At 40.4% G+C, this 27,515-nt stretch overlaps 1 protein-coding gene across 1 annotated transcript in view; it reads right to left on the bottom strand.

The window, feature by feature from the left end:
* ablim1b (actin binding LIM protein 1b) overlaps positions 1-27,515 on the bottom strand; it is a 235,828-nt gene that overhangs the window by 78,445 nt on the left and 129,868 nt on the right. The window contains exon 7 of the mRNA XM_048550727.2: positions 2,639-2,726. Within this exon, the coding sequence (XP_048406684.2) occupies positions 2,639-2,726 (88 nt within the window). The remainder of the gene's footprint in view (positions 1-2,638; positions 2,727-27,515) is intronic.

The raw sequence follows: 27,515 nt of genomic DNA, 5'->3' as shown, positions 1-27,515 counted from the left end.
TGCCTCACAAGCAATTTTCCAGTTCAGGAAGAAAGAACATCAAGAAAACTCTCAGAGACAGAGACAGAACTCGGGTGTTTTACTGTAGCAGGGAGGGATGTACAGCAACTTCCACATCCAGCTTCAAGACCCCAGCAACTACTGAAAGCTCAAACTAAAATCTTGGGTTCAATGGGAGCTTGACCCAGCCATTCTTGCTGCTTCTGTGGTTCCAATGGAAAATAAATCCAAAGCCTCACCAGCAATTGGCTTGGAAAAGATCTCTCGGTAGCTCTGTCTCAACCTCTCTGCATTAAAAAAAAACAGGAAAAAATACACACCTTAAAGCCATTGTATTTCCACAACTTCAACCACCAAGCTGGGCTGTGGACTCCAGACAACCATCACTCTGATTGAAAATATCTTCCTAATATTCCCTATCTCTGTTTCTGATCTTTCTACCAATCAGCTATATCTGTGTCTCTGGTAATCGATCTCCCTGCTAGTGGAAAAACAGCTCTTCCCTGAACACTCTATCCAAATCTCTCATCATTTTGTACATCTCAAATAAGACACTCCTCAGCCGATTCAGTCCTAAGGAAAACAATCTAATATTACCTCATTGTTGAAATTTCAAGCCCTGAAAACATTCTTGTAAATCTTCTCTATGCCTTTGATAGAGCAATTGTACCTTCCTGCAACGCAGTTACTAGACCTGTGCACAAAATTCCAGCTGTGATCTAAACAGTGTCCTAGACAGTTCTAGGATTACATTCTTGCTTTCATATACTGTATCTTGCCCGATGAAGGGATGCATCTCATGCGGTTTAAAAAAAATTATCTATCTGCTATTTCACAGACCTGTAGACATGCACTCTGCCCTTCTCATTATTTTCCCGTTTGTTGGATAATCCCTTTTCTTGTTTGCCCTTCCCAAATACAAAACATTGCGTTTCTCTGAGTTGAATTCTTATTTCCCCACTTTTACACATCATCAACCAAACCATTGATATCATCCTGCAGTGGATAGCCACCCTCTTCACCACTAATTTTTGTGTTATTTGGATATCTCCAAAATATGCCTCCCACATTTAAAAAGTGTAAATCATTAACATCTGCCACAACACAACAGGGGACCCAACCCCAAGCCCTGTGTAATGCCACGTGAAACAGCATTCCATTTGCAAAAGCATCCATCAACATTATGCTTTTGTCCTGTAATTGAGCCAATTTTGAATTCAACTCACCACATTCCCCTGTATCCCATGGACATTAACTTTTCTGACTATGAGACTGTGAGAAAATAACACTCCTTGTTATTCACGGATTCTCTAACATTGGCCCTAGACCTTATCTTTTTCTTTCCTATCGATACATCCAGTGTGATCACACAGTTCTTTGTAGTGGATAGGAGATTTACACTGTAGAGATAGAGTTTTTGTTATTCATGGGAGGTCTGTACCTTCATCCCCACATTAACGAGGCTTTGTTGTAGACAACGTCCACTACCCTACTCTCATTAATCTTCCTTGTCACTTCCCCATGAAAATCAATTTGATTAATAATCCAAGACCATCTCTTAACAAACCCACGCTGACTACACTGATTAACCTGTGACTTTTGAAGTAATGGTTAATCCTATTTCTCAATATTGATTCCAGTAATTTTACATTTCTAGCAACTTCCTGCCTGTCACTTGATGTCATTGGGATTGTGGCATTGAGAGAGAAATGATCAGCAATGAACTAATTGAATGGTAGCACAGAATTGATGGGCTTTTTTTTCCCTCATTAATGGGATGAGCACATCACTGGCTAGACCAGAATTTATTACCCATCTCTAATCACCCAGAATGCAATTAAGAGTCAACCACAGTTCTGTGGGTCTGGAGCACACAAGTAGACCAGACCAAGAAAGAATGACAGCTTCCTTCCTTAAGGTCATTAGTGAACCAGATGGGTTTTCCGACAATGGTTGTCATTAGACGCTTAATACCAGATTTTTATTGAATTCAAATTTCATCATTCATTGTGGTAAGATTCAAATTTGGGTGCCCAGAACATTACCTAGGTCTCTGGACCAATAGTCCTGTGATAATATCGCAAGGCCATCACCTACCCTACTGAACGGGACCAGTCTTGCTCCTATGTTCCTTTCGTACTTAAATGAGAAATATATATTAAAATCTATTTTCCTTGCCATCCAACCGCAGCATCAATAAGGCTGTGATTACGCATATAAAAAGAACTCACATCTGAAAAGTTGGCTAATCCTGGACAGAACCTAGATTCAAATACATCTAGAGTTGATGATATGAAAGTCTCCTCTTTCTTGTGAGCTGCAATTAACAAGTACTAATCCTGCTTTTGGTAAGTTAATGCCATAAAACTATTCACACTTCAGGAAACCTGGGTATGAAGCAAAACAAGAATGGCACTAAAACAGAAAGGTTTACTGAAATCTGCTAAGGTACTGTCTTAGGGTGGCGCAAAAGTAAGTCCTAATTTGCATCTGATCATGATATATTTTGTTGAAAGGGTCAACGTTGACACTGGGTGACAGAAGCAGGTAGATATTTAAACTCCCAGCAGCACGATTTCTTATCTTGACTGGACTAAATATTCTTTACTTGAATATTTTGAAAGAAGTGATGCCTTACCTTGCAGGTACATTTCTTCCCCTTCTGTAAACATCTGGTTGCATTTGCTGCATCGTGCACAACTCGGATGATAATGTTTGTCTCCTGCCTAGATCCAAACAAAAAATGCTTGTCAATCATGTTTGAGAAACAGCAAAGACAAGCCATACAATTGCACTGGACAAAACAAAGGTTTCGTACTTGGAAATGTTAAATGTTATCGTATGAAATCTCGCACTTTGATACAATGAGCTAGCTATTCAAGGAAGAATGAATTTGCTTCTCCGAGACTTTGACACCATATTCTGTAACTGAAATCACATTACAAAGAGCAAGCAGCCTGTGATGCAACACCCTGCCTGTTCTCCTAATTTGTAGCATTCATACAGGCAATGTACTTGTAACTACAAAAAAAAAACTTGCAACTACAATCTTTTGGAATTCTTCCAGGTCTCAGCTTCACGTAACTATAAATGACAATAAGCTTAAAAGTGAATTCTCAGTGTGCGTCCTGACAGGGTTTGTTGCCCTAGAAATCATTTTCTGACGTAAGCCAAGCTGCAGTCACAGTAACAAGTGAAATCTCTCTTTGATTGTTCAGAGCAGACATAATGAGCAATACAGGACTTGCCACATGAATTGAGGATTAAACAAAAACAATTTTCAGGAGCAAGATGGTACATGTAGATCTAACTAGGAGTTTAACAAGTTATCATTTTAAAAGTTGACAAATTCTGGGGCCTTTTTGATACAGCATGTAAATATGGTTTCAATCACAAGTCAGTGACTGGAACATTGGATGAGATTTTTCCAGCCTTATGAAGGCTTGAAGGTGGGGCTCTGGGAAAACACGAAGGTAGAAAAGCAGATCGGCACCCTTATGCATCCCCAGTGTAAGGGATCATTCCCAGGAGTTGGCTGAGAAGTGAATCTGCTTGGTACACAGAGGTGGGCAGCCCTCTGAATGGGAGACCACACCTCTGCTTAGTAAAACAGTGATCCTAGAGGTGAACAATTACATTACATGCACAATTGCTCAGCTGGCATCACTGGAGCTGCCGACACATTCAGGATCCTATTTGAACGTGGCACTGGGATCCAGAAGTGTTTGAGAAAATCCAGTCCATCAAATATTCACAGCTCTCTCGCTCAGTCTCTCTCTCCCCAGAGATGTGGCAGACTTGCTGGGAGTTTCTGGTATTTTCCATTTTTATTTCAACATCTTAGCATTTCACCCTTGAGAATATACAAGTTGATGGCAGCATTGCCTTAGACATTCAGGCAGATTCCTGGTTCAATCTTCGATCTGTGCTAAATTGCTTTATATCACTATGGTAATAATGGAGTTGCTGCAATGGATATCATTGTCTTGGCTGGTGAAGGAAGCTAAGTCAGACCTCTTAATGTTGATACCTATCCAATAATGTCTGGTCATGCCTACACATGTGTGCTTGACTGGTTGGATCAAGACCATGTTTGGCTGCAATGTTTTTTGATAATATCCATTGTCCATTCTCAAAATGTCAGGACGGAGCCCCGTGCAGAACCACAGAATCAGAACACAGCACCTTCAGGTGAAAAGAGAGAGACACCTGACAATGAAGGAAGTTACCACTCTGTGTAGTGAAGTCCCGTCAGTAAGTAACGTGGCACTGAGCCAAAGCAAACCTCTGATGGATAAACTGGATGAAAGTCGCAGCAGTGAAGCAATCATGTCATGTGCTACACATTTGCTGACAGCAAACTGTGCAGGTGTTCAGGGAGGGGAGGGAGCTGTACTAAACAGCTGCTGTCTGTTCACTCCAACTGTGGTTAAATTTCTGGTCTTATCTGGGGTGGGGTAGGGATTATTAGGAACAAGGCAACAGTAATTGAAATACTTTCAGAAATAACAAACATATTTACCAAAGTACTGGTGGTAAAATATTACGTTTACACTCTTCCATGAATATATCCTATGCCTTTGACTATGGAAATTTCTGCAGTCATGAGCTGTATATAAGTCACTGTCTCAAAAGACTGAAGGTGCTTTCCTGGTACCGCCTTCTAATTATTGGTCCCACCTAAAGCATCTACTATTGGTGATAATATAGACTCTGGAGTTGATTAACATGTTTTCCACATTTGTTTGTCGCATATTTATAAAGGTGACTGATGCCTTTTACTGTCTACATTTTACAAATATCTTCCCTAAACCCAGACATTTTGACCCTATCTCTCTCTCTTCCTCATTCCTGAAAATATACTTTATCAGCTATGCTTTTGATCACCCGAATCATGTTTCCTCCTTTGGAACAGAGCCTATTCACATTGTTTCTTCAAGAAACAGGTAAATCATTTTCCTGCATTCAAGACAGATTGTCAGAAGAACATGTAGAATGGATACAATTAAAACTTGACTGTAAACTAAATGCAAGATTACAAAGGATGGTGTAACACATCAAAAGGATTAAAATGCGTCAAAACTACGAAAACGAATTTCAACAGGTCCATCAATGCCCTGCAAACCTCAGGTTGTAATAAATAAGAAACAATGGTTTCTTGTTTTCCTACACTACTGCATCAGCGACAATGTAAGAGAACTCAATTGGCTATGAATGGCTTGGCATGTGATAAAGTTACAAGAAATGCTATTGGAATCTGTATTTGTTCCAACTTTCACAGGGAAGTTTTACACCCAACGTCCATTAAGGTATTACACAATGACAGCACACAGACTCTCAAATATTGAACTGATGACACAAGTGAACACTTACAAAATCCTAATAGGATTGCACAGTTACCATGGATTTCTGAACAGGCAATGACAAATGATGAATCAGTTAGAGTATTCTGAAGTTGTATTTAGCACAGTATATTAAGGGGAGCCTCTTGGGTATATTACGTTTGGATTTTCAATGAGGTTCCCAGAAGAGGTTATTAACACACTATTGGGATTCATGGGACTTAAGGTAAATATATTAACATTTTTTATGAATTGATTATTAGACAGAAATTAGAGGGTGGGAAGAAGTATGTCATTTTCAAACTGCCAGACTGTAACTACTAAGAGTACCCACAAGGTACTTCAGCTATTTATAACAAATCAATTTCACTGTCTAAAACTCAGGTCACAATCTCAGATTAAGGCACACACCATTTAAAGCAGAAGGAGAAAAGTTTACGACAGTAAATGGACAAATTTTTAATCACTTGGGATTAAATTTGATATGCATCTCAGAAATTGGCCATTCAGCCCAACCAGTCCATGCTGGCGGTTATGTTCCACTAGAGCCATACCCACAACTTCTCTCAATCCTCCAAATATTCTCTTCTCCCTCATATGCTTTATCAACTTCACTTCTAATTTCCACCCTACTGTCACCTTCACCTGGTCCATGTCCAACTCCTCCCTTCCCTTCCTCAACATCTGTTTCTGTGGATAGGCTGGCCACCACTATACACTACACACCCACTAACTTTCTCCTGTAACTCCTCTCACTTTCTTTAGGTCAAAAGGTGTGGTCATGGCAAGCACGCACCCTATCGAGGCCTTTAAGAATATTTTTGTGTTTCAGTGAGATTACCTCTCATTCTACTAAACACTAGGAAATATAGATCTGATGTACCTACATAGGCCCCAGTTGTACCTGTCTCTGTGGGGTCCATGGGATATCCCTTGTTCAAATCTTACTCAGGTCCCTCTCCAAAACTCTCTCTCTGGGACATTGATTACATCATCAGTAATGCATTCCCCTCTCCTTCAGAATTAGAAAAAAAAGCAGTTCCATTTCCAGTCTCTGTCCTGCCCTCACCATCACCTGGTCCATACCTGACTCCTCTATTCCCTTCATCAACACCTGTTTCCAATTCTGGGGATAGGCTAGCCACTAATATACACTACAAACCCACTGTGTTATTTGTATATCCATTCTCACACCTTGATTCCTGCAAGGATTCCATCCCATTTTCCCAGTTTCTCCATCCCTTACACAATTGTCTAGTTTCTCCTAAATCTATTTCTCTTCAACCACCCCTTGTCGGGGTGAGTTCCACTTTCTCATCATTTTTTGGGGTGAAGAAGTTTCTTCTGAATTCCCCATTGGATATCTTAGCGACTATCTTGCATTGATAGCATCTAGCAATGTCATTCCCCACTAAATGAAACTCTCTGCATCTGTTTATCTGAGCCTTTCATGATTTTAAAGAAGTCTGTTAGGTCACCCCTGGCCTTCTTTCTTCAAGAGAAAGGACAAGCAACCAGTCCATCAATCGTTTACTGATAGCAATGTGAGTCTTTTCACTGATTGATTGATTGTCACGTGTACCAAAATACAGTGAAAAGCTTGGTTTACAAGCAGTGCAGGCAGATCACAGCAAGCAAAGGATGTACAGATCAAAAAGATTTAGAGGTATACAGGTTACATTGCAATTTACGTTATTTGAGGCTACAGCCCCTTCAACAGTCCAATAACGGCCAGAAAGAAGCTATTCCTGATCCTACTCGTGCATGTGTTCAGGCCTCTGTATCTTCTGCCTGATGGAAGAGGTTGTATGAGGTCATTACCGGGATACAATGGGACTTGGACGATGCTGGCTGTGTAAATGGAATCCGTGGATAGAAGGGTGGCTTCTGTGATGGTCTGGTCGGAGCTGTACACACCACTTTCTGCAGTTCTTTATGGTCCTGGGCACAGTGGTTGCCATACCAGACTGATATGTACCTGGACAGTATGCTTTCAACGGTGCATTTGTAGAAGTTAGTGAGGGACCTTGTGGACATGCCACATTTCCTGAGACACCTGAGGAAGAGGAGGCATTGTTGTGCCTTCTTGACTGTCACATTTATGTGGGAGGTCCAGGACAGGTCTTGGTTAATGTCACTCCGAGGATCTTGATGCTCTTCACTTTCTCAACCTTAGTTGTTGATGTACCTGGGGGTGTGTTCTCCTCCTTTCTTTCTGAAGTCAATGATCAGTTCTTTAGTTTTGCTGAACTTTAGAGGCAGATTGTTTTCATTGCACCACATCACCAAGCCCTCTATCTCCCTTCTGTAGTTTGGCTCATCGTTGTTAGATGGAATGGTGTCATCTGCAAAGTTGTTAATGGAGTTCATTTGGAATTTGGCAACACTGTTGTGGATGTACAGGGAGTACAGTAGAGGATTGAGGATGCATCCTTGGGTGGGAGGGTTGGGGGGGGGGGGGGCGGGGTTAGGGAGCAGCATTGAGTGTTATTGTGAAGGAGGTGCAGTAACCGATCCTAACTGATTGCAATCTGTGGGTCAGAAAGCTGAGGATCCACTTGCAGAGGATGGGGCCAAGACCAAGTTGACAGAGTTTTGAGATCAGTCTGGAGGGGTTAATGGTGCTGAAGGTGGAGCTGTAGTCAATGAGCAGGAGTCTGGCATAGGTGTCTTTGTTGTCCAGATGTTCCAATAGATGTGTGCAGGGCTAGGGAAATGGCGTCCCCTAAGGACCTGTCATGTTGGTAGGCAAATCGAGGCAGTCTGGGAGATGGGAGTTGACATGCCATGACCAGCGTCATGATTATTGAAGTCAGAGCTTTTGGGCGGTAGTAATTAAGGCACACTGCATGTGTTTTCTTGAGTCTGCACTGTCTCCTCTTTAAAAATAGTAACTTTGGTGCCAGATTTGTAAAGTATGGCCTGGACAAGGTTTGATACATCTTTAGCATTAACTTCCCTATGTTTCAATTTTAACTCTCTAGAAATAAAGCCCAGTGATCAGTTTGCTTCCTTTTTAGATGGTCTTGCTTGCTTGCTGCTGAGGGAATCCAGGGATGTGGGAAACATGCAGGTAGCTGGAACTGACATAAAATTGATCTTATTGGATGTTGGAGAAGTTGGAAGGGTTGAATAGCCTGGTCCTGTTCCTATTTTACGTTCTCATGTTCTTATGATGACTAAAGCATCACACTTTCACAACGACCCTTGGGCCATCACCACCTGCAAACCAATTTTGTGTTACTCATTTCACGAAGCACAGTGTTTTTGGTGTTGAAAGCTCAATTGTGCAGCAGACAGTGGACTCATAGCATCAGCTGCTAAAAACTGAATGGACCACAGAAGTTCAGAGAACCAAAACTCAATTGCAGCCTGTCATTAGTAAACTATCAGATCAAACTACCCTTCAGTAGGAGCCAACAAAGCAATTTTCTTAAATTTTATCTTCTGGGTATAGTAAAACTTCCACTAAAACCAGACAATACCCATTATGAAAGAGAAGTCTGAAATATGGGTCTTTTCTGCATTAAGGATACTATGATTACTAACCAAACCTAAACGTACAATTAAATGTTCTCACTGTTAAATGCTTCAAAAATACTTTATAAAGAAATAAAATGCCTGGGCCAGCTCTAAGGTTGTTGCTTTGGAAACACTTCAGCTGATTGTATCACTTGTGTCTTTAAACTTAGGAAATGTAATAACAGCGTAAAGGCGTTAACTCTCATTAAAGCAAAGTTTGCTGGCATCAGGCGTGGCTGCGCTTGTTCACACAATTAACAATGTACCATATTCTCAGAGCGGTGAGAATCCTTCCTGCAGCTTTTTCTCTTCATTGCATTTGATGCAAGCCACTTTAATCTGCAGCAATCAGCACCTAATAAGAACTTCCATTCAGCCAGCACAAACGTATTCATTTAATCTCTTCATTTAGACAAGGAAGCACAAAAAGTTAATGTAAAATCTTTAGACAGTTTATCCTTCTAACTCAGCCATATCACAACATGGATACATAATCAGAACATCAAAGACCCCTGTTCACCAAGTGATAGAAATGCAGATTACCCTTGACAGCTCTTAGTCTAGACAGATATATTAAAAGAGCTCGATTCAGCAGCTTGTAAAACACATGGTAGATGCAGACTGCTATTGACTAGCGTTTGTTGTACTATCTATGCCACTTAATTAAAATCACCTAATGAAATTTGATCACCAATATATCCTTGCAACCCCACAGTTAACATTTAAGCTCAGATATCCCACCTTTGCCCCACTTGCCTTTGCTGTGAGTGAACACTGCTGCTCTCCCATTGGCAATCTCGATAACCTACTTCAGGACTATCTAGTCACATGACTGAGGACAAGCAAGCCTTGAAGCTTGTTTATCCACTTTTTCCAGCATTGTCAGAGTTCTATTCACATTGTATACTGTAGGTGTTGCCCTTACTATGCTAATGACTTTAATCCAATTGTGGAAACAATTATATTCCCCAGAATTACAGATCTGTCATGTGCCTGAATATTGAATCAGAGCAGCTGCCTGGTAAGTTGACAAAAAGGTCAACCTAAATTAAACACTGAAGTGAAGAGAAACCAATGTGCAAACATGTTTATAAAAGCCATTTCACTCTTCCATTGTTGTAATTTAATCGATTCACTCACAATAAGTGTCTACAGATTGACTTGGTTTCACATACTGTCTACTTCACATTATTCTAAGATATTCATAAACATGGTCATTAGGGAAGATATGGAGGGTAGCTGTCAGCAATGGAACATGCCATTTCCATCCAGGTAGATTTGTCTATCAGCACAATAAAACTTAAATCTAAATCTAACTCACATCTTCAATGGGAAGTTCTGTCCATTGTCGGTCAGATGGTGAGATGAAGCAAGTGTTTGGCCAAGTATTTCTCCATGAGATACAGCCTGGAAGGCTAGTAATTGGTTGTTGTTAACCCCATGGGCATTGGTGTATCCATGATCCATACTATCTCAGGATGGGATATGGTGGAATTATGACAGTATAAACGCTTTAGGGTATAAAATTGGGCTAAACAAAACTTTGATGAAGATTAGAATGTCACATTTTATATATTCTACCCCTGGTGGATCAAAGCTCTTTATCTGGGCTCGGTACAATTTTTTTGAGTCGCAATACAAACATACTCGAGGTCAGATGACTGTCATGAGTAGAAGTTCCACAATGATGTTCAGAAAGATTAGATGGTGGTCAAGAGACAGACAGTAAGGGATGGAGAATAGAGCATCAAAGGTTTTCAAAAGGGCCATGAAGACGAGAAGTCTTTCTCTGGAGGCTCCAATCAAGCCAGAAGTCTTTGGTAGGTGAAGGAACAGAGAGAGAGAGCAGGCAGCGACTGAGCTCTCTCCCCATTTATAATATTTAGCTAATGTGCACTTTGATCCGATTATTTTCCAATAGGTAGTCCCAATGCAGAGTGCAAAAAATCTTGAGAAAGGTAAAAGGCTGATATCTTAGGTCCCACCGTGTTGACTCAGACAAAAGGAAAAAGAAGACATCAGATAGGTTGTCGATATATTACTGCACACTTTTCTCTCTTATTTCCATTTCAATCTCACCCAATGTGAGACAGAACAGCAGAGAGACAACAAGCTAATTTCCTTAGTTCAGATGTTCTCATTGCGACAAAAGTAACAGGAACAACAATTTCTAACAGTCAAATCATCGCGTTTATATCTGTTAAATACCTACATGTAGGACCAGTTGATAGAGGGTCCACATGAGATCTATCCAAAGAAATTTCATTAAATTCACTTGTAAAAGCTGTGGCACTAATATATTGTGCAATATTGATGAACATCCCAGAGTATGCAATACTCATGAACGATTCACCTTAGAAACAAAATTAGGAATGGGATAGTGTTGTTTCTTGCACAATGTAACTCTCCCGCTGTGCAGCACAACATTTTAGCTCTATGGAGATTGTGGCGTGGATCATAATTTGCTGTCAATTGCTATGAAGATGTTACATTATTAGTTTTTTTTGAGGATTTTATGTTTAAATAATTTAAGATTTAGATGATGAGTTTCTTCTCTCAGATGAGCCTTGAGAACTCCTTGCCCCAGACAGCTGTGGGGGCAGAGTCCTTGTGTATATCAAACGCTGAGGTAGACTCTTCATCTGTTGAGGAATCAAAGGTTATGGGGAAAATGTTCAAAAAATGGATGTGAGGAATGTCAGATCAACTATGATTCCATTGAATGGTGGAGCAGACTCATGGGGCTGAATGGTTTGTTCCTATTTTTAAATGTTCTTATGGACTTAAGGCCTAATTGTGACTAGTGATTCACTTTAAAGTGCAGAGAAGATATCAGTTTCTTAATGGCTCACTGAAAGGACAGTAGGAAATAACTTATTGGCGTTCATATGATTTGAGCTTAGCAAACAATTATGGTTGATAACCAATGACATGTGCAGCTAACTGTGAGATTTACTGGAAGTCACCAGCCCTGAGTGTGTGGCAGTCAACAGTTGTGGCTATTTTGACATTGTTAAGAATTCAATTGGGATACAGCCTGCTGAAAGACAGACGCTACCCAGCTTACCCTCTACCCTTCCGAGAAAATCCTTTCACAGGTCTGGTGTAATAAGTGAGAAACTAAACTTACTGTTCTTTTGAAAATCCTCCCAAAGATTTCTTCTCTATGATTCCGATATGAATTGTTTCTGCAGAGGTCCCAACGATAACCAGACAATAGATACTACCAGCACACTGACTGAAAAGCATTTTGAATATATCACACCTTATCCTCTTTTCCCTCAACAACAATTATTGGCCAAAACATTATATTTCCAAATTAATATCTGTAGAGAAAGTTCAGATAAGGTGAGAACTTAAAGCTTGATCAGAGGGAAAACAGAGTACAGGAGTAAAATTGCAGGGAAGACAGAAACTGACTGTAAAAGCTTCTATAAATAAGTATAGAGAAACATATCAGCAAAGATAAATGTTGGTTCCCTCAACGTCAGAAAACAGGGAAATTATAATAGAGAACAAAGGAATGGCAGAAGAACTGAAAACATACTTTGGTTCTGTCTTCAGAAAATAGGACACAAATAACCTCCCAGAAACTTTGGGGAACCAAGAGTCTAGTGAGAGTGTAGAATTGAAGGAAATCAATATTAGAAACAAAGTGCTAGGAAAATTAATGGAGCTAAAGGCTGATAAGTCACTATGACCTGAAAATCTACATTCCACAATACAAAAGGAAGTGGCTCTGGGAATATAGGACACATTGGTGATCATCTTCCAAAATTCTTTAGACTTTAGAGCAGTTCCTACAGATTGGAGGATGGCAAATGTAACTCTACTTTTCAAATAAAAAGGAAGAGAAAACATAAAGCTATGGACAAGTTAGCCTGTATATAATAAGGAAAATACAGGAGTCTAGTACAAAGGATATAATAACCAGAACACTTGCACAACCTCACTGGGATTGGATAAAGCCAGCACTGGTTTATGAAAGGCACATCATACTTACCTAACTTAGAGTTTTGTGAAGATGTAACTCATTGAATAGATAATGGAGAACCAGTGGATGAGGTATATTTGGATTTTAAGAAGTTTTTGATAAGATCCTTTTAAGAAATTCATGAGCAAATTTAAAAGTCACATGCTTAGGGTAATATATTGGCATGGATTGAGATTTGGTTGACAGGCAAGAAACACAGGGAGGGAATAAATAGGTCTTTTCTATGTGGTGGGCAGTAACTAACAAGGCACTACCACGACTGGGATAAGGGAACCAGAAACAACATTTCCAAGTTTGCTGACAACACAAGACTCGGCAGGATTCATAAGATTTGAAGAGAATGCAAGGGAGCTTCAAGGTGATTTTAGACAGGTTGAATGAGTGGGCAAATGCATGGCAGATGGGGTATATAACATGGCTAAATATGAAGTACTTACACTTCAATGTGAAAAACAGAAGGGCAGAGTACTTTTAAAAACTGTGATATATTAGGAAATGTGGATGTATAAAAGGGATTTGGGTGTTGTTGTGCACTTATCAATAGAAGTTAGGCAGATGCAGCAAGAAATTAGGAAGGCAGATGGTAGACTGGCCTTCAAGGCCAAAGGATTTCAGTTCAGAAGTAGCGATGTATTGCAGCAGTTATACAGGACTTTGGTGAGACCACACTTGGAGCATCGTGTGCAGTTTTTGTCTCCCGACGTAAGAAAGGTTTATTTGCCACAGACAGAGAACAGCAGTAGCTCAGGAGACTTATAGTAGGGATGGTAGGACTGTCTTAAGAAGAGATATTGTCTTGACAGCAGCTATATTGAATGGAATTTACAAGGATGAGAGGTCCTCTGATTGAAAGATGTATAATTGTAACAGGGCTGGTCAGACTAAAAATGCAGGGAGGATGTTTTCCCTGTTTAGGGAGTCTAGAACCATGGGGTACAGTCTCAAGATACAAGCAGACCAGACAGGACTGAGATAAAGACACTTTTCTTCACTCAAGGAATAGCGAACCTATGGAATCCTCTACTACAGAAGACTACGGAGACCAATGATTTAAATATTTTCAAGCAGAGTAGTAATCTAGGTAAATGTGAGGCACTGCATTTTGGAAAGGCAAATCAGCCCAGGACTTATGCACTTAACAGTAATGTAGATAAATATTTAGATATTAAAAAGACAAGAAAAGGTGGCAATAAAGTGAGAATATGGCATTGAGATAGAGGATCATCCATGATCGTATTAAATGGCTGAGCAGGTTTGAAGGGTCAAATGGCCTACTTCTGCCTCCAGTTTCCATGGTTCTTTATATTTTTCCCTTTTGTGCATTTGTGGGGTTTATTTAGAAGAATTAGTATTTACACTTACATATTTTGAACTATTAATTAGCTTTGCATCTTTGTTGAAGAAATCTTATTTTCACAATAAAAGCAATAATTTTGGTGCTTATTAATGAGAATTACTTGAGGTTCTTTGTATTCTAAACTTAATAACTGTCCACATCAATAACTGGGTAAAGCTTTAAACTTGTGTTCTGACCAGTGGAGTAATGGAACCAGACAGAGACAACACAGTCCTCCAATCCCTGTTGTGACATAACAATGGCAACTCTAGCGACACTCAACGTTATTCGTGAGTAAAATGGAACATCGATTTCAGACAGGGGAAAATAATTAGATATGAATATCTAAAAGCTACTGTTCAAATTGCAATTCATTTCACAGAAGGAACATCTTGTCCTTAACTTGTTTCTCACTTAGGGACTTACTGTACCTGTGCATTAATTTACCCTCAAACCTCAACTTTATGTTTTGTAATTACACATATAAGCATCTATTCAAGGATGTGATTAAATGTTATGATTGTCAATCAACTCATCTGTTTAAAAAATTAAAATTATCAGGCGATGATCCATTCCATCAGGTTTTGAATTTTTTGGGGGAAAAAGGTGTCAAATTTTAAACTAATTTTTCCTTTGAGTCTCTTTCCCTTCCTCTCTTAGTCCAAAACTTTCCTTACCATTCTTTGTTTACTTTTCTCTGCCTGGTTTGACATAATTCATTGCATTTAATTCACCAGCTTTCTCAGGCCTACCTAGCTTTATTTCAAAGTGCTGAAATCTCATTGTTTAGGGAGATCGCCCATTGGCTACTATCACTGAGATCTAGGTGCTTAGGTGCTCAGTTTCCCTCACAGTGCTACTTTTAGCTCTTACGTTCAGTAAAACAAAAGAAAGTTTAAGTACCAAGAGTAGATGCTTTAAAAGGTCCTGTTCCAGCAACACCCGGCCCAATAATATGAAAGAAGGCCAAATTTAATACGTGCTCAGTTTAAATTTTCAACATGGTCAAATCACTTTAAAATAATTCTTGGAAACATTTAAAGACATAAAAGATTCTTGAAATGACACTATCATATACACATGCAGCTGGAAACAGAAGCTATTATTTTTATGTTGTGCAACCATGGCAACACTTTTTTAGAATGATGTAACAGTGTGTTAATTTCAGCCAAACAAGAACTCACTACACAGACTCAAGAGATTTTCTTAAATCAAACAAATCTTCCACATTAATATAAGAAGTTGAATAGATTCTGAACTACAAACTTATCTTTTTTTGACTCCTTGCACAATGTTCCAGGTTAGCCAAATTTAACCAAAGTAAACATTGAAAAGATTGTTGTTCAATGGAATATCGAAGTGTTAATGAAAAATCTATCATAAAAAAGGTAAGGTTGAATGGTAACAGGTCAGAAGTCTTCAGATTGTGAAGGACTTAGGATAGACATTTCCCCACAACTTACGGTCTTTAATACAAGATGCTGCTGCTTGTGGTTACTCCTGTCAGGCACCTAAAGCTGTATGGTAGTATGCTTGCCTCTTTTGTTCCATCACCTCCCACCCACCAGACCTGGGTTAACCTCTCTTTCTACTGCCCTCTACTTTGCTCCCAAGATGAGATCTTTGTTTCTTGTCATTAAGGACCTCGCTAGTCTCTGTAGTGACTGTTTTAAGCTCACTAAGTTGCAATGGGAGGAGAAGTCCATGACGGGAGGAAAGAGAAATCAGGCCATTGTAAATATTCTCAGCACTTAAACGTCCTTCTCCACAAACGCACCTTTAGCAGCTCCTACACCTGTTAATAAATCAATAGTAGTACTAACACAAGAAAGGAAATCTAATTAACTTTTGGTCAGCTTAAGAGCCACTGACATTAAATTCCACTTTGGAAATTGGACAAGCAAAAGTCAATGTTTGCGTCAAGCAAATTGCCCACTAGTTTAAATATGTATTCTGCCATCTTCAGAATATACAGCAGTTACAATTGTTCAAATCTAACTATTTTATGAAACCATGTAGCTGAAAAAAAGCCACAGATAACACTTACATAGAACTGACAAACTAAAAAAAATGTCCTTTTGCAACAGCGATCAGGTAAATGTAACGGCAAATTGGGGAATGCGCACTCAACTTACAATCATTGTGAATATTCCTTATACATCTCATTATTCAATTATTTCAAGCACTAAGGCCCAAATGAAAATTTAACCCAGTGCTTCCAGCAACTCCAAAAGTAAAATTGTTCAAATTTCAGATGAGTGATTTCTCCAAAACATTATCATTTGCTATTTGTTTTAGCCAGTGTCATATATTATCTCTTATCAAAATACGTTGATATTACTCGCGTGATTACATTACATACTTATAGTTGTGCGTTAGTTTGACAGTTAGCTATGGAAGAGGTAGAGGTGAGGGAAGAAGTGATTACCTTTGATGGTCTAGCCATCCCATTTTAGGGAAGCTGTGATGGACAAGCTGGCCTTTTTTTCCTGTCTGCCAATTTTGTAAGTTCATACAAGTTTCTAAGAACCTTATGGCTATCAGGGAAAGGAGGGTCTCAAGGTTAAATTTTGTTGCTTCAAAATCAAAATGTCAAAAAGGTGAAGGGACAATTTCTTAATCAACTTCACAAAGTACAAGTTCCCACTCTCCACAAGAGAGGTTTTCGAAATTATCTTTATTGCAAAACTAAATTAGAGCCTATATTAACAACTAGATAGAGCTCTTAAAGTTACTTTCTAATATCTGTTATAAAATGGAGGTTGCCCCCCCCCCCCCCCGCCCCTGTAAACTAAAACTGAAACACCCAAAGGCGGGTGCCTCACCCCTGAGCCTGTAAAAGGAGGTTCCCCCCCCCCCGCCCCTGTAAACTAAAACTGAAACACCCAAAGGCGGGTGCCTCACCCCTGAGCCTGTAAAAGGAGGTTGCCCCCCCCCCCCCCCCACCCCTGCAAACTAAAACTGAAACACCCAAAGGCGGGTGCCTCACCCCTGAGCCTGTAAAAGGAGGTTGCCCCCCCCCCCCCCCCCGTAAACTAAAACTGAAACACCCAAAGGCGGGTACCTCACCCCTGAGCCTGTAAAAGGAGGTTGCGAAAAGTGGCGCACCCTGCTTTCCAGCAATATATTCTGTGTTTGATTAAAGTAAATCTCTGACAATAAGTTGTGGAGCTGGATGAACACAACGGGCCAAGCAGCATCTTAGGAGCAGGAAAGGTGATGTTTCAGGCCTAGGCCATTTCTGATGAAGGGGCTAGGCCCAAAAAGTCAGCCTTCCTGCTCCTCTGATGCTGCTTGGCCTGCTGTGTTCATCCAGCTCTACACCTTGTTATCTCAGATTCTCCAGCATCTGCGGTTCCTAGTAGCTCTAAACCTCTGACAACGTACTATAAAATCAATAAGTAACAATGTATTTATCTAACTGACAATGAACAAATTAACTATTAATAAACAGTATAAAATCCTTTCTAACTACTAACTATATCCAAATTCTGCCTTCTCCATGGATTCTTCTGTCGGGAATGCTTTCTCCATCAACTTCTGTCAGAAAGGTTAACTAGTTGTGCCATGGGTACCTTTGTTATTTAGATGGTGCTTTCTCTAACAGATGGAGGAGGCTGTGAGCGCCAGTGATTCTCATAAAAGTGGAGCTGTTAGCTCTAGCAGATGGCAGTTAACTATTTGTCTTTGTCCAATTTCCCCCTTTTTTGTACACTTGATGACATATTAATGTTTCTCACAATAGTATTGGTCCTCTGTAGTTAAAGCCATCAGATTTAAAATTTAATTTTTTTTGGTATCAAAGTGCCTGGCTCAAATTGATTGGCTAAATTCAAAAGCCTGTTGTCTTGGTAAAACTGCTGCTTGGCCAGCTAACTGTATGGCATTTCAATTCGGGTGCTTTCTATGCACTTGCAAACTTTCAAGGTGCTACTCACAGATATTCATTTTAAATCTCCAAGCATAGAAAAATCACATCAACTTTTAAAAGGGAATGGTCTCCAACAAGGTGAATGGTGGGTATAAAGCATTTTTGGTTATTGGATTGATGACATTAGACACTGGCCTTTCCAGATTTAAGAAGCTTGCACTGGTCTCCAACTGCAGATTTCAGAGTGCCTAAGACCTGGGCGACGCTTGTCCCCTCGCATTCTACAAACATCAAATTCTAACTTCCCGCTTCCCAATCCAAAAGTACTCTACCCAAGTTTGCAACATAGTTCTTGAACAAAGATTGCTAAATTTTCAAGCCAAAAGTTCTCAACCTCTTTTAGATTATCCTGAAGTAATCTTTCTTTGCTTGGCAGGCAGGCAATGATGAAAACTAATGATATTGAAAGAGATACAAATGCAATACTTGAAAGGAAATGAGGAAAATAACTGCAAAATATTGCCTGCACATTTGAAATTGTTGAGAAAATAAGGAAAATTCAATAACTAAAAATCTCATTTTACAGCTTTGTGCTGACCTTTGCTTTGTTCATAGAGTTTAGAGAAGCCAGATGTCAGTTTTAATGAACACTGGTTGCAGACTCTAATTTAAATTCCCATAATGGTTTTTGTATTTGTATCTGAACCTCAACTGACTAAGCCTCCTTGGATAGTACCTAGTGCCCACCCAAAAGGACATCTCAAAGCACAAGGGCACAAGATACATGGCAATGACTAGAAATAGGCAATAAATGCTGGCCTAGCTAGCAATACCAGAACCAATAAATGAATGAAAGAAATTTGATCATTAACAGGCTTTATTAAACTCAGCTTTACACAACAGATGGGAAGAGAGGACATCTTCACCAATCCTATAGCCTCAGGCTCTAGTTCCTTGTGATCTGCTATCACAATTACATAGCTCAACACCTTTCTCATCATTTCAGCAGTTCAGTGCTAAGCACAAAGGTCTGTTAGCTTCCTTACAACTCACCAGCAATTAAGCCCTAATTAGTCAATTTATGGCTGCTTAAACATCTCAAATTTCCATTAGTCTATTCACCTACCCTCCCAACAAGAGAGAAAAATCGTTCGCTTCCTGGCTAAGAAACACTCGAGGGATTCCATTTGCCCCAGTCTTTGGCCAATTAGGGGGTGACTGCTGTGAGCTAGCCACTTTCCCTTGCCTTCAATCCCCTAAATCCCTCTTCCCATGAATGTCACCTGTGAGGCCTTGAAGAAAAAGACCTACCTACTACGCACTGCATTCCCAGAAGATAAGGCAAAATTCCTAGGACTCAGACACTGCCAAGTGTCTGGTTGGCTAGCAGCCTCTGGCAAGATGGGACTTTAGTGAGAAAGCCTATGGTTCACTGTACATTATTTTACAGCATGAAGCATGTTTCTTACCAATTCTCAGAATATTGGTGTTACATACTGTAAGCATTTACAATAGTTTCTGATGTGTGACGTACATTGAAAGAATCAAAATGAAAGTACTTTAATAATTACAGAAAGAAAATTGTATATCTTTCAATGAGAAAGGAGAGCGGAAGTGGTTTTGCATTTTTCCTTTCATTACAGATCATTTGACAGGGCAAGTGGGGCATCGTCCCATATCTCTATAATGCTGCTCTATATTCAATCAAGGAGAGAGTAGGAAAACCCATAGGGAACAGGACTGAGATTCTCCCTCTGCTCATTAGCTTAGCTCTAAAACCGGCAAATACCTGAACAGTGAAAGCTTCCACTATCAGCAACTGAACTGTAAAACTGTTTACAACGAACAGCTTGACAATTTCATATGACAGAGGAAGACCACGTCCTACAATCTTGTCTCAACCTGGTGGAATAGAAATCAGCTGTAGCTTTGGGCCACACCTTATTCTCCTAAAGCATATGATTCTGTGGTGAGCAATGTCTGAAATAATCAGAAACAATGGTAAAATCAACATTATCTGACGTTTTTGTGGGAACTCATGTAATTTTCATTAACTGTTTTGTCACTGTCACTAGGCAACTGGTATTTCTTCAAAATCTTCATCCAATTCTAAATCCAATTCCAAACAAGGGGCAAGAAACTAACATTTCATTCAGTACTCAATCTTTGTATCAGACAGTATGTACAAAAATGTTAACATCAGCTCATCATTTGACTAAAAGTAAACAGTCTGCAGATATTAATTTTGACTAGGGACTTCTTGTAACGTATACACATTGAACATAAAAAAAAGACTTCTTGTAATTAGATAAATCAATTCAAAGCAAATAAAGTCTGATTTTAAGCCCAAACAATCAGTGGGAATTGGGCAGATGTTAAAGTGGTGGTCAGCATCTTAAACTACATTCCCCGTCTATTTGTGCCTTATGGTAATTTAAAGCCCAGGTCTTAGGCACTCTGAAATCTGCAGTTGGAGACCAGTGCAAGCTTCTTAAATCTGGAAAGGCCAGTGTCTAATGTCATCAATCCAATAACCAAAAATGCTTTATACCCACCATTCACCTTGTTGGAGACCATTCCCTTCAATATATAGGAATGGCCTGTCACCCTGCATTTTTCTACTCCAGAACATTTCACCATTCTCACCTGTTTTCAGTGCAGATCCGATGTGAAAAATTACGGAGTAGATGTTAAAAAAGAACCAGGCCTCACATCATCTTGTCATGGGTGCTTGCCAACTAAGTGATCTATACAATCCACACTCGTGGTCAACTGAAATATACAAAAAATCTATACTAACACGCTAGTGTAGTACTAAAGGAGTGCTGCAACATTGGAGGTCCTGTCTTTTGGTCAAGATACTAAACCAACACCCTGTTTCTCCTTCACATGAATGGTCTGATTTCAAAGAATTACAGGGGATTTCCCACACTGTCCTAGCCTCAAACAACATATCAAAAACAGACTGACTGTAATCACAATGTTTTTTGGATTGGTTGCTGTCTAGAAATTAGTTATCGCATTCCTTCATCACAACAATGATCGTGCTTCAAAAGTGCACCATCGGTGGTGAAGTATTCTGAGACATCCGGTGGCCATGAAAAGCAGTACGTAAATACAAGTCTTCCCTTTCTTTTCAAACTTAAATTTTACACAGTTGATTTTCATTCAGTACAATCCATCCCTTTTAACCTGCTAATATGTAAATACACAGGCAATGTGTCAGATGCTCCACATTCTGTCATTCACTTGAGGAGCAGCCCTAAATGTGTTATAAGCTAGTGTTGCCAGCTGGAAGGAAAAGTCCAGGCTGATTGAAGTAGATTATAATTTTAATCATTGTATGCTCAACGAAACTTTTTCATGGTACAATGAACTACTTCCAGAATTGCAAAGTTACTCAGGGATTGAGGTTTCCCCGTAGCTTTTGTGATCTGTACATTGTCACCTGTAATATCAGGTTCAGAATGCTCAGAATTTGGCTGTTGCAACTCTGAGGCATCACTATGTCTAACTGCTCATTCCCAACTTGTAACCTATATCCCTATTTGAAAAAAAGTCCTTCCTTACTACCAACTCACCTCAGCCCCCTCCTCTATAGGTCCTTTAATTACCCTTTCTCTGTCACCCTTTCCTTCCCCTCCCACCCATAAAAACCCGATGGCCAAAGAAGAAAATGAGTGAGTGAATTTGGTTAATACAGTTCTCCTCCCCTTTGCAAAATTTCCATTTCATTTCTAAATAGAGTTATGTGTGAAATATCACTCCTGTAATGTTGTAAATTGAAGTTAGTAAACACAAGCCTTCTGACCAAGCAAACGTGTTTCCATCACTACCTTTGAATATGCCAACATTCCAGGGAGCTTATTATAACCTGCAGCATGTTGAAATTACAGCAGTGAATAGGCATACTGAATCTGAAATATTGAATCAGGTTATTCTAATTTTAGATCTAACAACTTGTCTGAGTATTTTAAATCTTGAATAGCTAATAATGTGACAGTATTTGAATCTTCAAATCCATTCCACTGGTTGTTCTACGTACTTTCGTTTCCTTTTTATTTGGTTAAATCTCCAGATACAGCCATGTATGAACAGTTAATGCTTCCCTTTGCCTTCTGCATATGAATCCATTGGTTGTTCAGACATGAGGCGATTCAGAATGCATGGACTGACTATTTGCTTTCAGTCTAGCTGGGATCACCATCACTTCCAAGAGGTCAGGGTGTTAGATGACAAAATATAAATAATCCTTTCAATTAGTTTGTTGTGGAGGTGTTATTTCTGTGAAAATATGTTTTGCAAAATTCCCATATTGAATATTTAAGATGAATGTGATAAATCTGCAGCATATTCTACTTTCTCAAGACGAACATTTAAATAAACTCAAATATAGAACTTCATTTAGCATTTTGTGCATAATATTAATTGGAATACCTAAACATGATGTAAAATGCTTTTTCAAATATAGCTGCACAAGTCACAGCATTTATCAGCTCCCTCAACTGTCTTGAAATAAGTGGTGATTTTTACCCTTAAAATTTAGCCTAAAAATACATACATTCCCTTTATCTTCATTCTACATTAAACAACCATTAATTTCTATCAGCAATCATTTCAGTCATCTTTCCCCTTTCGCAAAGCGTTTCCATGGCAGCTGCACTCGTCCTGGCGGCCAGCCGAGTAGATACACTCGTGTCTTGTAATCAACTCAAGCTGGTGAGAGAAGAGGATTTAGGGATGGGAGGAGGCCCAGCATTTAGAAACAGTTCATCTGTTCTTCCATCATCTTATCTGAATAATGTGAGCAGCACAATGAACTAGCAGCCTGGAAAATGCTGTTCAGGCTGAACAATCCCAATAAGAGTTTGTGAATTCATTTTATTTCACCTCATTATTTCTGCCACCCATGTTAAATGAGGGGGGAACTGAAGGTTCCACATTATTTCAGCCTAGGCAATAAGCATATTCAATCATTCCATAACATGTAGGGTTTTATTTTTAAAAATTGGATAAAAAAACTTTCCAAAATAAGCCATTTAAAATGAACTATATTTGTAGGCTTCTTATTGACAGCAAAAGAACTAGACCATTAAAGTACTTGAACTATTCTTCAGTTTTCATACAGAAACACAAAATATTTATTTTTATGGATGACAGCGAAATAAAAATATCTGAATCATACTCCATAAAATAAGCACTTGGAAAACCCAGCACTTACCCCTGTCAGAGCCCTGGACTGCTAATCTCTCAAATGTAAATCCCACCAGCTAGTGTCAACTTGTTTTGCATCCAGTGTATTGAAATGGCACAGAGATGTTGATCAGCCCTCAGCCTAGACACACGCTCTTCCCAGCTTCAGCAATCAGCAATGATGTGTCCTCACTATTAGACAAAACAGCCTTGCTTATCAACATAGGTTTTCAAACCAGTTCCAGTAAACATGTACCAACATTTGCTGGAACAGTCCACTTCAAAATAAGGGAAGATTCAATGCAGGTAGGGAAAGCACCATTCTCTCATGTTAGGTAAAACTTGGTACCATCCTAAAAAAAATGACAGCTTCCCAACTAGCCTCAAGGTGAGCTTTTTTATGATTCAGATTAGAATAACTCACATGTGAACTATATTTAACAAGTCAAACCAGCATTGGATTACACAGGGGGCATTACTTGTCACTAACTACAGGGCTAATGGAGTAGGAGACCATAATGTGAAACACCACTAATGTCGAACATATCTTGGAATCTGTCATTGTGTTGATAAGCACCATCACACATTACAATTAGGACCAGAGTGGACAGATCTAATATTTAAAGATATGAAAGCAAACAAATTCTGCTCCAATGTTTTCCATCTATTTTTAATCTGTCCTCTCGTGCCTTCTATGTCTCAATATGTTGCTATATGAAAGTTTCCTTTGTCCTGGGGTGGAATTTTTCCAGTGATGGGATGAAGATTCAGAGAAAAGCACCACCCCCTTGAATTTATTTGTGAACTTGTCAAGTTTTGCTGGATGGTGCAAAGGAAATGCATGTTGTGCCTCAAACAAACAAACAAATTCTTTCAATTAGTGGTGGAACAGCCCAAAGAAGAACAATCATATGAAATACATTTCACTTCCAGGTGATAAATGTATACCCAATCCAAACAGAATTTCAACATGCTAAACCACAGCCCATACCCTTCATTGTAAAGAATTCCTGATCCAAGTACAACACTTCAATGTAATGGCCTTATCAAAGAACAAAACAAACTCCAATTATCCAACTTACAATGTTCAGCATAGCTAAAATAATTGACTGACTGCCAGGTCTAAACCTGTAGCAGCAGAAAGCTTTCACAATTCCATCAGCTTCCTGTGAAATGCAACGTTTGTATTTCTTTATTTCTGGTCACTTTGTATAAATGCTGTAAATAGTTGCTATTTTATCTCCAGGTTATAACTCCCAAACAAACATAATTAATGAACAAAGGAGTTATACTACACTTGCACTTGGATTGTTCCAAAGTTCTTTGAAATTTCAATAATCTTTTGTTTGAAAAATCACTATCTCACTCTGAAAATAATCATGTGACAGCCAATACAAACATGACAAACTTGTTTCACAGGAGTCACATTGTCAACAAATTGAACTTGCTGTCCGCAGCATCAAGGTCTATGGAAGTTGCTGGGCATTTCCTCATTTAATCAGCCAAAATAAAATTGCGTGTTTTAGAGAAAAAAAAATCCATGGCCAGTCGAAAACAGTGAAACAACAGGGATTGAGAGATATTGGAAAATACTTACGAGACAGAAATAGGCCATTCAGCCCAACAGCTTACACAAACATGTATTGTGCTGGCTGTAATTAACATTGTGCAAGTTAAGATAATTACAAAATGTTTCTATCTATTCACCTCTTCTAGATCAATAATTCTCTTAATTATATTCTTAAAATTTGAAATGTATCTCAAAAAGGGATAAAAGGAGAATAAACTTGTAAAACAATTTGGATACTGACCAGTCAAATGATGAATACAATGTTCCAATGAAATGGAATCAAAGTTAACTGGTTCTTGCATTTCGGAGTAGAACTTGTCTGAGCTTCTATCACTGACTCAATTACTGTTTGCAACATGACAATGTAACTGCAGATTCCTGTGGCACTGAGAACACATCTGAGATGCTGCCTATATTTAGATGCCACAAACAGCAGAGAAAGAGGAACTGGCTGTCAAGAAATTCTGCCACTCCCTGCCAACTTCTAGAGATAGAGAGCAATGACACAATTTGTTCTCTTCGTTATTTTAAGTATTAGCGAGTTGCGAGAAGATTTGTAGCTCAGGTTGAGGTTCTGGATGTGAGTTTGCTCGCTGAGCCAGAAGGTTCGTTTTTAGACATTTTGCCACTTTTTTTATTTGAAAAAAAAACCTTATTCACAAGATGTACAAAAAATAAAACAGATTTACACACCTACCCAGTCATGCAGGCCACTCTGGGTTACCCGGGGGTACATACACCAACTAAAAAAGGGAAAAAACAAAGAAGAAAACAAAACAAAGCAAAGAAAATACCCCGGAGGTCATCAACCCACACAGTCCCCGTTGGCCCCGTGACCAGTTGGGGAAGGCGCCAACTGGGCCCAGTTACCAGATAGGGCCCTTTTTGCTATTCTGGACGAGGGGTTTCATACGGTGGTCTTTCCCCACCGCGCCTTGGCGGCGGCTGCCCCAAGCTTTAGCGCGTCCCTCAGCACGTAGTCCTGGGCCTTGGAGTGCGCCAGTCTGCAACACTCGGTCAGGGTCAGTTCTTTCAGCTGGCAGACCAGCGAGTTGCGGGCAGACCAAAGAGCGTCTTTCACCACATTGATGGTCCTCCAGGCGCAGTTGATATTGGTCTTGGTGTGTGTCCCAGGAAACAGCCCGTAGAGCACGGAGTCCCGCGTCACGGAGCTGCTCGGGACGAACCTCGACAAATACCACTGCATCCCCCTCCAGACCTCCTGCGCATAGGCACACTCCAGAAGGAGGTGATCGACAGTCTCGTCCCCCCCGCAGCCACCTCGAGGGCAGCGTGCGGTGGTGCAGAGATTCCGGGCATGCATAAAGGATCTCACTGGCAGAGCCCCTCTCACCGCCAGCCAAGCAATGGCCTTGTGCTTGTTTGAAAGTTCTGGCGATGAGGCATTCTGCCAAACGACTTTGGCAGTCTGCGTGGGGAACCACACGACGGGATCCACCCTCTCCTTTTCCCGGAGGGTCCCGAGGATACTACGTGCTGACCACTGCCTGACGGCCTTGTGGTCAAAGGTGTTTCCTTTCAAAAATTTCTCCACGAAGGACAGGTGGTACGGAACGGTCCAACTACTCGGAGCATTCCGCGGCAACGAGGCCAGGCCCATCCTTAGCAACACCGGGGACAGGTAGAACCTCAGTAAGTAGTGACACGTGGTGTTTGCATACTGAGGATCTACACACAGCTTGATGCAGCTGCACACAAAGGCCGCAGATGTCCAATAATCTACTCACCGACCGACGATCGGTGCAGAAGACGGCAACATCGTCCATGTACAGGGAGGTCTTGACCTGAAGGCCTCCGCTGCCTGGGATAGTCACACCCTTCAGGCTCACGTCCTTCCTGATGGATGCGGCGAAGGGCTCCACACTGCACACGAACAAGGCAGGAGAGAGCGGGCAGCCCTGCCCGACTCCAGATCTGACAGGAAAACTGTCCGATTCCCACCCGTTGATCGAGACTGCACTAACGATATTGGCGTAGATCAGCCGGATCCAATTGCGGATGCCCTCCCCAAACCCCAATTTGGAGAGGACGTCCCTCATGTAAGCATGAGAGACCCTGTCGAAGGCCTTCTCCTGGTCCAGGCTGACAAGGCAGGTGTCCACCCACCTGTCCTGTACGTAGGCGATCGTATCCCTGATGATATCGAGGCTGTCAGCGATCTTCCTGCCCGGTACAGCACAGGTTTGGTCAGGGTGAATCACCGACTCCAGGACAGACCTGACCCGGTTGGCTATGACCTTGGCCAGGATTTTGTAGTCCACATTCAATAGTGAAATGGGACGCCAATTCTTAATTTCTTCCCTCCCCCCACTTCCTCTTGTAAATGAGGGTGATGATGCCCTTCCTCATGGACTTGCACATTTCCCCTGCCCGAAGCGCGCTACCGTACACCTCCAGCAGGTCCTGGCTGACCAGGTCCCACAGAGCGGAATACAGCTCGACCGGTAAGCCGTTGCTCCCAGGAGTCCTATTCCTCTCCAAGGACTTGAGGGCTCTGGTCAGCTCGTCCAGGGATATCGGCCGGTCCAGCCACTCCCGCGTGCCGTCGTCTACGACCTCTGTGATAGACGACAGGAACGACTCGGAGGCCGTGCTGTCCGTGGGCTTCATGTCGTACAGTCCAGCATAGAAGGATCTGCTGATCCTCAAAATGTCGGGCCAAGACG

This window comes from Stegostoma tigrinum, chromosome 20 (assembly GCF_030684315.1).
Source record: "Stegostoma tigrinum isolate sSteTig4 chromosome 20, sSteTig4.hap1, whole genome shotgun sequence".
Classification (NCBI taxonomy): Eukaryota; Metazoa; Chordata; class Chondrichthyes; order Orectolobiformes; family Stegostomatidae; genus Stegostoma; species Stegostoma tigrinum.
The sequence above is the reverse complement of the archived record's forward strand: the minus strand, read 5'-3'. Positions and strand labels throughout refer to the sequence as shown.